Raw genomic sequence first — 11,835 nt, 5'->3', positions numbered from 1 at the left:
CATTTTTGGTTCCACATACAACCATTCAGTCAAAGGTTCTTTAAAGAACCATCTCTTTACCTTTTTATAATCTGAAGTTCCTTCATCCATAACCATAACCGTTCTTCCATAACCGTTTTTGTGAAACAGAAAGGATCTTCAGATGTTAAAGGTTGTTTATGGAACCATTTAGACAAAAAATATTTGTCTATGACATCATGAAGCACCTTTATTTATAAGAGTGTAACTCATATTTTTTGTAAATTAAAAAATAATGCGTTACTTTGCTAGTTACTTGAAAAAAAGTAATCTGATTACGTAACTTGCGTTACTTGTAATGCGTTACCCCCAACACTGTACACTCCTTTGTTTTGTTTTGTTGTTGTTTTTTTCCATTGTGAACTGTATTGGCAAGTGTCATTTGAAATTACATAATTGTTTGCATGCTTCATAAACTGTGGAGAATAATAGTCAGTAAACTGAGTTAAACTGTATGGTGGAGGCCAATAACAACACTGATGTCCATGTAAAGTTTACAAACTTTGCTGTGGTTGGCACTTGAACAATTTTTCCACCCATTAGAAATAACAGTCATCATGATTGATGCAGAAGATGCAGAAAATCTTGCTCTGAATATAATTAAAAAAACAACTCTATAAACAACTCTTCACACATTTATTAAAATGGTGTACATTGTCTGCCAGTGCTGTATGTTTGTTTTTTCTTCTTACCCACGTATTACGTTATATTGTTTCTAATAACTGGTTTGACAACACAAAGTGTATTCTTTCATTCCTTATGAATACACTCTTTTTTTGTCAAACAGGTAAGCTATGCCCAAGTCCACGTGAGTTGTGCAGTTGAGACAACATTCGGTCTAATATTCACTCTTTTTTTCACTTTTCTTTTAAAGTGGCATTTGAAGAAGACTTCCTTAAATATTACTTAAACTTATTTAGGTAACGCGAACGCTTTTAAATAGTAAGAAACTGCAATAGTGAGTAGCCTGGTATGTCATAAGTAGGCGGCTCTGAAACATGACGTTTCAGCAAGAGGGAGTGGAGGCATTTTCCTTAGTGACGTCGCATATACCGGCTGTTTGACTCGGAAACAGCCATACAGCGTGTAAAGAAGAAATGACCGACAGTGACCTCAAATAAGATGTTGAAGACCTGTCTACTGTCTTCATCTCTTTACAACACATCAGCATTTATATAGAACACTGATAAAACAATTGTAAATTTCAAAGCGCCTTCGAAACGTCGAGTCGTTACGCATCTGTCTGTCTTCCGAGCGTTCATATTTGCTGCGTAAAATAATGGAAAATGCTGAAACATCCGATCAAAACGGAACGACGCACTACACGAACGGTTTAGTAAACGGATTTCACACCCTACAGTCCGATAACGGGGAGTGTATTTCATCTAACGGAGGTGGTCTGGGTGCTAGTGACAGTAGCGGTGGCCATAATGGTATTGAAAATTTCCACCATCTTCATCAGGATGTACACAACAATGGTTCGCCTGCGAAGCGCTGCAGACTCCGAAGACGCGTGGATTCGGGAAAGAAGAACAGACCGCGTAAGTTTTCAGTATTTCATGATTTTTTGGCAATGTTACTCAAATTGAACAATGACAATTAGCACAACATACTGTAAATGGCTATTTTGGGATAAGTTTTATTTAAAAAGATCCATAATTTATCCAGCTAAAGAAACGATTCCAGCGCTTTGAAATTTGCTTTTATTTATTTATTTTTCTTTTGTACAATAATCTTGTCAGACATTATTTTATACATTCGTTTTCCGTTTGTCATTATGAATAACGGTTATCCCACTGTATAATTACAAATTCCATTTTATTTACTAACTGTTTGGTCAGTGTTTGTACTGAAGAATCTGTTTTTTCCCCCGCATTTCGCTCTTATTCATATTTGTATCAAGAGCGTGAAAGATGAGATTTTTTGGTGTCATGAAGTCCCGGAAGTGAACCTTTTTTTTTTCTTTTTGTGTTTTATTTAACTGTCCTTTGCTTGCAATTAAAAATAAGTTAAGATATGTATTTAACATTGAAAACGCTTGAACTGTTAATACATTTCAAACTTGCCTGTATTAAGAGGTTCATTTGTTTTGAAACACCGGGTTATTTAGTGTTGTGAAATCAATGTGATGTTAGCTGTGCGGATTTCATTGGCCAGATCGGAAAATGAGGGTGTGACCAAAACACGCCAGATATGAAGGACATGCGATTTCAACCAATGAGAGGAAAGGATCATATAAAGGGGTGGGGAAATCGAACTGGGCAGACCTTACAGTACTCGTGTAATTAACATAAAAAGGCAATAGCACACCTGCCAAGTGACCTGAGGACATTTGTTCTTCTGCCAGCAGCATTTACATATACATACTCTGATTAGATCGCCTCGTGCTTCATATTGCTGTCTTCATAATCTGTCTCACCTGCAGTATGAAATTAATTGTGAAGAAGCCAGGTAAGTTAAGGTCCTGCGTAATATTGATGAATCAATAAAAGCACTACACGATATAAAATCTTGAAGTGATTCCGTTTTGTTGGTATTGATTATTCGGCATCTTTTTTCAGTCTACTGTCAGTCAAGTAGCTAAAGTAATTGCACACTCCAAAAAGTATTTATAGTTATTCATTATTTATTTGAAGTATTGTTTTTATACATTAAAAGAAATGTTAAATATGTATTCCATTGCTTTACTGCATTTTGGGTTGTTGGCTGTAAACTGCTGTAGCTTTACTTTTTTGTTCATTAACTGCTGTAAAGTCACTGTGTTCTTGGTGGCTTTGGAGTACTTTGCTCTCTGAGACAAGGAGTACACACACCTTTTGCCTACATGTACGTCTGCCAGCTGCATTATTATCACCGATCTAAACGCAGACTCCCTTAACTAATCAATGACATAAGAAAGTGTTTTCTCCCAAACGTTGCAAAGATATTTTACTGATTCACTAAGGTTACTGTAAAAAAAAAAAAATACTGAGATTGTATCAGTACGACCTAAATGTTTTTTACCAAGAGATTATATTGTATGCTAGACAGATAATGTGCACCTGATGTGTAACTTTTATTTTGAAGACAGGATGTTTCTCAGAATTGCCAGGCAATCTCTTTGAAACCACAGTTACCATGGCAACAAAGGGGCCCACAAGCTGTAGTGTGAATAGAAAAAAATCCCCCCTATCAAGGCGATCATATCAGACAGTATTCATTAATATACTTAATACACTAAAATATTAAAAAATGCCAAAAAGTCATTTAAGTACTATATTTTATTTTATTATTATTATTTATTTTTTTGTTTGTTTTGTTTCCACACCTATTTCTTTCACATCCATTAATACCACACAGAAAGATGAAGGTTATGTTTGTTAAGAAAGAATAGCAAAATTTCCCTTTCTAAAACTTGATATTTTTTCCAGCTTTTCCATGGTTTGGAATGGATATCGGAGGCACCCTGGTAAAGCTGGTTTACTTTGAGCCCAAGGACATAACGGCTGAAGAAGAACAAGAGGAAGTGGAGAGCCTGAAGAGCATCCGCCGATATCTGACCTCCAATGTGGCCTACGGAAACACAGGTATCCGTGATGTTCACCTTGAGTTGAAGAACCTCACCATGTGTGGCCGGAAAGGCAACTTGCACTTCATTCGGTTCCCCACGCAAGACATGCACCGCTTCATCCAAATGGGCAGAGACAAGAACTTCTCCAGTCTGCACACCACACTGTGCGCCACGGGTGGGGGCGCATACAAGTTTGAAGACGACTTCAGAACGGTATGTGATCCACAGAGGAATGGCGACATAGTAATGGAATTTATTCTGTTTGATTAAAGGTAAAAAAAATATGTTAATCCGTAGCAAGCTAGTATTTTGTCGACATACTGTAAAGTCTTGTTATCTTACTGCCACTTATCATATTACTGTTATCAGGACAACAAATGGTGATCTTTAAGCTATGACTGTCACATTTATGATTGTGCATTTACTTTTACCTGCAGGTGGCTGGTTTGGAGCTGCAGAAGCTGGATGAACTGGACTGCCTTATTCAAGGTCTGCTCTACGTTGACTCAGTCGGGTTCAATGGTCATCCTGAGTGTTATTTTTTCCAAAATCCCTCTGACCCTGAAAACTGTGTCAAGAGGCCATTTAGCCTGGAGAACCCCTTCCCTATGTTGCTGGTAAACATTGGCTCGGGGGTTAGCATCCTGGCTGTTTACTCCAAGGATGATTACAAGCGAGTCACAGGCACCAGGTAAATTTTGGCTTCATGATTTTTCTTGTAGGTAAGCAAATAGGTTAATTTCAGGGTTATGCCCTTGGTCCTTGCCTCTATACATCCATGTACATAAGCAAAGAAAAGATCTGGCTACTACAGCGGCAGACCAGATGATACATTTATTAGATATGTTATCAAAGGACCATAGATATAGCTCAAACCTTATGGTTTATTAATGCAGAAGAGAATTGCCAAAGTGCCGAGTGCTGCACATGACATGCGGGGAAAAAATATATTGTGGCCATAAGAATTTGTTGGCACAACTTAAAAATCTGTTTTATCATTTTAGTTAAATCAGGGCAGCGTTGTATTAAATTATTCGCCTTTTTAATTAAATGTGACCTAATTTTTTTAAACTAAATTACAATGAGTGAACTAATAAATTATGTGGCCATGATGTAACTAAAATGAGGAAACAAGTTAGTATATTGTGGCCACAATTTAACTAAACAAAGCAAAGCATTTATAAAATGTGGCCATGAATAATTCATAGGAAGAAATTTTTGATTTGTGGCCACAGTCTATTTTTCTTTCGTGTGGTGTGGTCTCCTTACCAAAGAGCAACTTACAAAAAAACCCTAAAAAGTATTCTACAACAACTTGCAATTTCTATGTTTCAACAACAGATGGTGATAAAGAGCCTAAAGTTCTGTAGAACTGCAACTGTAAAGTAAAAATTATGACTTATTTTTTTTTTATTTCTTTTTTTGGGGCGGAGGATTAAAATTGTTAAATGTTGTGGAAACAAGATCTCTAATCTACCTAAAGTTATGCAACTTTGTCTAAAGGAGAAGTTCACTTGCAGAACAAAAAATTACTAATTATTTACTCACCCCCTTGTCATCCAAGATGTTCATGTCTTTCTTTCTTCAGTCGTAATAATAAGAATCATAAGAAATAAAACATAATAAGAAATTATGTTTTTTGAGAAAACATTTCAGGATTTCTCTCCATATAGTGGACTTCCATAGTGCCCCTGAGATTGAACTTCCAAAATGCAGTTTAAATGCAGCTTTAAAGGGCTCTAAATGATCTCAGCCGAGGAAGAATGGTCTTATCTAGCAAAACGATCAGTATTTTCTAAAAAAAAAAAAAAGTACTTTTTAACCTCAAATGCTCGTTCCTCATAGTTAGGTCAAAAAACTCCCATCTCGTTTTCTTCTCCAACTTCAAAATCGTCCTACATCGCTGTTTTACCTTTTTTTGTAAAGGGTGTTTGATTTTCTTTGCATGTTCACTTTGTAAACATTTCTGCAACGATGTAGGATGATTTTAAAGTTCGAGGAGAAAATGAGATGGGAGTTTTTCAACCTACCCTAACTTCCAGTTCATGACATACACAGAGTTTACACTAGACAAGACAAGCATTTGAGGTCGAAAAGTATATAAATTGTCAATTTGTTTTTTTTTTAGAAAAAAACTGATCGTTTTGCTAGATAAGACCTTTTTTCCTCGGCTGGGATTGTTTAGAGTCTTTTGAAGCTGCATTTAAACTGCATTTTGGAAGATCAAACACAGAGGCACCACAGAAATCCACTATATGGAGAGAAATCCTGAAATGTTTTCCTCAAAAAACATAATTTCTGAAGAAAGGAAGACATGAACATCTTGCATGACAAGGGGATGAGTAAATTATCTGTAAATTTTTGTTCTGAAAGTGAACTTCTTTTTTAAATACACCAGCATTTATTTGCTTCATTACTTGTGATTCAGTTTAGGAGGTGGTACATTTCTAGGCCTGTGTTGTTTGCTGACTGGCTGTGAGACATTTGAGGAGGCCTTAGAGATGGCGGCTAAAGGGGACAGCACAAATGTGGACAAACTCGTGAAGGACATTTATGGAGGCGATTATGAACGCTTCGGTCTCCAGGGTTCTGCCGTTGCATCCAGGTATAGACAGATTTGCCATCGTTTGTATGTAAATATTATTACTTTTGTGATTTAAAGAAGATCTTCAAGTTCTTTTTTTTTTTTCCTTTAATTTGTTAGTTTTGGTCATATGATGAGCAAGGAGAAACGTGATAGTATAAGTAAAGAGGACCTGGCCAGGGCCACTCTAGTCACCATCACTAACAACATCGGTTCCATCGCCCGCATGTGTGCAGTCAACGAGGTTTGAAAACATTTTCTTTTAATTCAAAAGCTCATCTATTTTGTTTAAGAACTTTTTACAGGCACATTGATTGGTTTTTGTTCAGATTACATAGATTACGTTAAATTCAGTGGTCATTACCCTGTGAGACATATAAAAAATAAATAGACCAAGTCCATGAGGCTAAGGATGACCATAAATTCTGTGTGCTATGAGCTTCTTTACAGTGTTGTCTTGTGGCTTGGAGATCAAGCAGCATTGTACAGGGCTATCACAGCACACTGAACAGCCACAATTTCTCCTAAAATACTGTGGTATAAAAGTCAAGAAAAAGTGGAATGTGTTGGCTTTTTTTCTCTTCTTCAGAATTAACATAGAGCAATATTACTGTTTATCCTTACCATCTGTTTTTCTTTTAATTTTCTTCAGAATATCGATAGAGTGGTTTTTGTTGGGAATTTCCTTCGGATCAATACAATATCAACTAAGCTGCTAGCCTATGCCATGGACTTCTGGTCTAACGGACAGTTGAAAGCCCTTTTCTTAGAACATGAAGTAAGTCTTTTTTTATCACTTGTAATTCCTTGCCAATGCTAGAATTAGTTGGATCAGTTTTGTTTGTCCATTAATTATGTTTGTTTGGACTTGGACCATAACCTTTTTTATAGTCAATATATTTATTTATCAGCAAGTATATGGCTTTTAAAAATGATTGGCATCTCCCAGTAAACGCACCCATATCATTGATGTTTTAATACACGTTTATATAAATGATGGCAATATTAACAAAATTACAATTACTTGCTTTTAAACTGCAAACAAAATCAAAATTTTAGTTTTGTGGCTTTTAGTTAGATACAGAAATATTAATGGGACCAGAAAAGATTGTGGTGTGTTATTGTACAAGGTGTTTGTGAAGATGAATGTGAGGATGTAAATATTAGGGAGTAAGATGAAAATGAGCACCTGTTGTATGATGATTTATAAACAATTAAAATAAAAAGTGACAACAGATGCAAGTTACTTATAGGTCTATAATAAACAAGAAATAAACAAGGTGTAAGTACAGTTTATACAAGTTTTTCCTCCCCTGTGATGATCAGTCAATGTCACTGCATGATCACTTTGCAGATTAACAGAATTTTTAGCTCCCCCTTGTGTCAGTTCAATGGATAATGTTGATTTCTGTTGTCAAATATTCTGAATTTATTTGAAATTACGAATTAGAAATTATTATTTGAATTAAAATTATTTAAAATTTAAAAAATTCAGCTATGTTGTGTACATTTTGTAAAAAAAAATGTTTTAGGAAAAAAAGTTTAGGATCGCTTTTTTTTTTTATTTAATGTTTTCAAGTATCTTTTATGCGTATCAAGTCTGCATTTATTTGATCAAAGAGTAAAATTGTGAATTATTATTATTATTACAGTTTAAAATTACTATTTTATATATAAATGTATAGACGCACACACACACACAGACACACACACACACACATACACATACATATACATACACAGTGCCTTTCGAAAGTATTCATACCGCTTGTGTGTATTTCTGGAAAAACCTGAAAATATCTCCCAACCCCCATCCAAGCTGACAGAGGTTGAGAGATGAAGAGGTGAGGAGAAGAATGGCAGATAAGTGTCAAATGCTGATGTGCAAAGCTTGTTGCATCATAACCAAAAAGACGTGAGGCTGAAAAGGTTACTTATGCAGTGTACTTATTTTAGTCTTTTATTTTTAATAAATTTATGAAGCTGTGACAGTTCTGTTTTTGCTTTGTCATTATGGTGTATGGAGTGTAGATTGATGTGGGGAAAAAAGTAATGTAAAGCAGTTTAACCTAAGGCAGCAACGTAACAAAACATGAAAAAAAAAAAAAATGAAGGGGTATGAATACTTTTGCAAAAATATCTGAGCAGTAGATTGCTCATTATAGGCCTCAACAAATGCCATCATATCATATGAAATGAGCATGTATGGAAATATAATAAAATGCTCTGCTTCTTTACTGCAGGGTTATTTTGGAGCTGTTGGTGCCTTCCTAGAGCTACTGAAGATGACGGAAGACTCCTGAGACACTGAGGAAACCCCAAACTTCAAACCAGAAGCTGCTGTAAGATTTCAGGAAAGCCACATCCCCTAATAAGGAAAAGCCATTTAATAATGTGACAAGTTTCCATTTCTCTTCAAATCATCTACACGCTGGCCCTTCTATGCTCGTGACATGAGCAGGTGATCAAGAGGTTGTGATGCAACAGCACACCGTTTTCAGTGTGTGATGAGTGGCACCTCGCGCTAACTGTTCCTTGTCACCGTTGCCATAATCCCAGCACAGCTTTGCCTCTGCCGTGTATTGATGATTTGAGGGAAAAATGATTTAGGACACTAATGCTTGTATACTCCCTCTACTCCCTGTTTGTGAGCTTTATGAAACCAATCGTAACATATGGAAGAGGTCTGGAGGTGAGTAAATTGTGTATTAGTGGAACAACCTGCTGTATAAAAAAAAATCCTTCCCCAGTGCCCTCTGAAAAAATAATGCTTTGAACTACAAATCAGATTTATAGTTATAGATGAGCAGTCCATTTATGCGAGACTTTACTCTCCTGGGTCCAGTCACATACAAGCATTTATAATATCTGTGTTATGTTAAAAATGCTAAGTTGTATTATTAAACTTTAAAGTCATTTTGGATGCTAAAACATAAGTCCAAATTCATAATTCTAACATTTTTTTATAATAATACATCAAATACCAACTGAATTTCAGTACTTTTCAATTAGATAAATCTTTTATTTGAACACTTTTACAGAATTGGCAAAATGTTGTCAGGTAGATCTCTTTTATCTACATTGGGCATTGTATGATTAGTGGATTGTTGACATAAGTAGCTGTAGTGTCTAATAGATCTTTACCTCCTTTTAACTGGTCTGTCTAATGAACAGAGAACATATGCACCTGAGCTGACACTGATCGTGTTGGGACCAAACTGCATATATTGACTGGAAATCAGTATCTTCATCAGAAGGAGAATTCTCATAGTTCACTACATACAGTATAGTTAGTCCTTTTTTACGGTGATAATGACTTTTATTCAGTTTTGCAGTCCCAAATGCTGAGATTTCTCTGGTCTGAATGTGTTAACAGTTTACCCTGTGAATAGACACTGTAGTGTGTAATGTTTTGTTGTTTTGTTTTTATTTAATTTAACATTTGCACAAACCATCTCGTCACATTCATGCCATTATGCAGTGATGTCTTAAATTTCATTTGAGACTGCTAACCAAGACGTATATGTACTGTCAAACCTCCTCGCAAATGCCTTCATCCTTTAAACATTTTCAGCCTCAACATCATCTATTACTGAAAAGATTTTGCCTTTTTTCTCATGTATCAACATGAGAATCTCTAACTATATGCCTAAGTACCTTTTAACTCTATTAATATTGGACAACTTGGTCTGACTGTGAACACTCCTGGTTGTTGTTCAGAACCAGATGTATTTTAAACGTGTGATCCTAAAGCTGGAATCAGAAATTTCAAAAAGGTTATTCCTGTCACTAAAATCTGTCTAAATATGATCAGAAGATCAGAAACATAAGCACTTCTAAGATAAAATGTATTGCTTTCTCTCTCTTTGAGCCACAGCATTATAGCAATTACATTTCTACCAATTTCATTTTCTCATTTTGATTTGACACTGTAAATATGAACTAAAAACTTTCAGTACTTTTTTAACAGCACTGAGAAAATTAGCAGTTTTCAGGCTTGCATTTTGTTTTGTTTTTTTGTTTTTTTTTTTGATCATCATAAATGCAAGCAAAACCAAAACTCATAAAAGGAAGTAATATGAAGAATATTATCATGATGCAATTTCTGTTAGAGGATTCTGTTATTTGTGTCAACAGTAATCACCTAATGTGAGTGTACTGAACCTATTACATGTTCATCAGCTACTGTAGCTCAACAACAGACCTGTGCTGACATAAATGTGTCTTTTAGCTGCTGGTAACATCTATAACAGCGCATTAGCCACACTGCCTCTACATCTGTTCCTTCTGTCTGTTGATTCATGCTTTACTTCCTACGCTCATCCTTAGAATTGCCTTATGCAGTGGGGTGCCATTTTGTCTTTGGATGTCTGGATTATGCACTATGGCACCCCAACATCTCTGAGCCACAAAAGTAACTTCCAAGTGTTACAGGGTGCCTTTTACTGATAGAGACAAGGCTTTATCTCTGTATCCTCTGTATTGTTGCTAATGCTAAATCCAGATGTCACTGTATACATTAATCCTTAACAGTATATTTGAGGTGTTTCTGTTTTTTTGGGGGGGGGTATTGCTTTACCTATGCCACAGCAGACTGAATGCTTGTGTCGATACATTGTATTTTAACAATGCAAAGCATGTGAGCGATTTCTGAACAGGTGTGTCTTTTCTTTAGGCGCTTGGATGGATCGCTCTATCTAATGTAGTCGAATTGCCTGTCTGTCAGGTTTTGTTCTTGTAAACCAGCATAACGCTTGGATCCTATGCTAGCGCTTGTTCATTTCATTTGCGCTATATGTTCAATTGTATGAAACATTTCTCTGCTTTCATATATGTATTCTGTCTGTCCCAAACTGTACATGTTTTAAGCCCAGTTTTCAGGAAGCATGTTCTAAATTAGAAATGCTGAAACGCCAATACAGCTGAATTTTAAGCTTTTTCTAGAGCTAAATTGTGTCTTGATAAATCGTCTCGCTTTAGATAATTAGATGTTCATTTTCCTTGCTTATGCCTCTCATCAATGACAGTCTCCTGACGAACTTGTCAAATTTATGTGATCTGAGTGAGTATGTATAATTCCACAGTTAAGTTTATTCAGTGTTCAGGCAATCATATGAATCTCAAACAGTATCACTACAGAAATTTTAAGTCTATTTCTTATGATGTTGGTCATAGAGGAATTCATGATTTACTTTTGCCTCCTAGGGAATGAAGAAATCACATTACTGGCTCTAACATGTCACTAAGAAGTTTTTATATTGGTTTTGAGTTAACATGTGAAAAGCTAACTTCATTTGTCAATAAACTATTTTGTAAATATGTATTAAATGTGTTAATTATGGAAATTGGTTTACTGTTATGGCGTTTCATTTCACTTTCCTTCTTTTCATCCAAAAATCAACTAGTTTACTGCATATTCACAAAGATGAAAAGAGAGACATTGCATCTATCAGTACATACTATTTAATTCATAATATAAGAGTACTTATTCCCCTTCATTTCATACTAGTCAATTTTATCATGCAAAATTGTATTCAGCTACCCAATTCTGACATGCAACTATTCAGCTGTTACCAGAAACAAATTGCATTGGCAATCCATGGAGAAAAGTATTATAAAGAAGGTAGGCCCTACTCGTGTTTATTCAATTTGTGCTAGAAAAATGATACTAGTTGTTTATCTA

The 11,835-nt window shown here is 35.5% G+C and overlaps 1 protein-coding gene across 2 annotated transcripts; it reads left to right on the top strand.

The window, feature by feature from the left end:
- Positions 1-1,048: 1,048 nt before the first annotated feature.
- On the top strand, positions 1,049-11,501 carry pank1b (pantothenate kinase 1b). 2 transcript variants are annotated; one of them, XM_051124576.1, is made up of 7 exons: positions 1,049-1,559; positions 3,429-3,781; positions 4,006-4,259; positions 5,997-6,173; positions 6,273-6,396; positions 6,805-6,930; positions 8,396-11,501. In XM_051124576.1, the coding sequence occupies exons 1-7, from the start codon at positions 1,298-1,300 to the stop codon at positions 8,453-8,455; spliced, it is 1,356 nt and encodes a 451-aa protein (XP_050980533.1). In that variant the 5' UTR covers positions 1,049-1,297; the 3' UTR covers positions 8,456-11,501. The 2 variants fall into 2 exon arrangements, with proteins under 2 accessions (XP_050980533.1, XP_050980534.1); XM_051124577.1 differs by lacking the exon at positions 1,049-1,559 and adding an exon at positions 2,314-2,469.
- The last annotated feature ends 334 nt before the right edge of the window (positions 11,502-11,835 follow it).

Source organism: Labeo rohita, chromosome 12 (genome assembly GCF_022985175.1).
Source record: "Labeo rohita strain BAU-BD-2019 chromosome 12, IGBB_LRoh.1.0, whole genome shotgun sequence".
NCBI classification, from domain to species: Eukaryota; Metazoa; Chordata; class Actinopteri; order Cypriniformes; family Cyprinidae; genus Labeo; species Labeo rohita.
The sequence above is the reverse complement of the archived record's forward strand: the minus strand, read 5'-3'. Positions and strand labels throughout refer to the sequence as shown.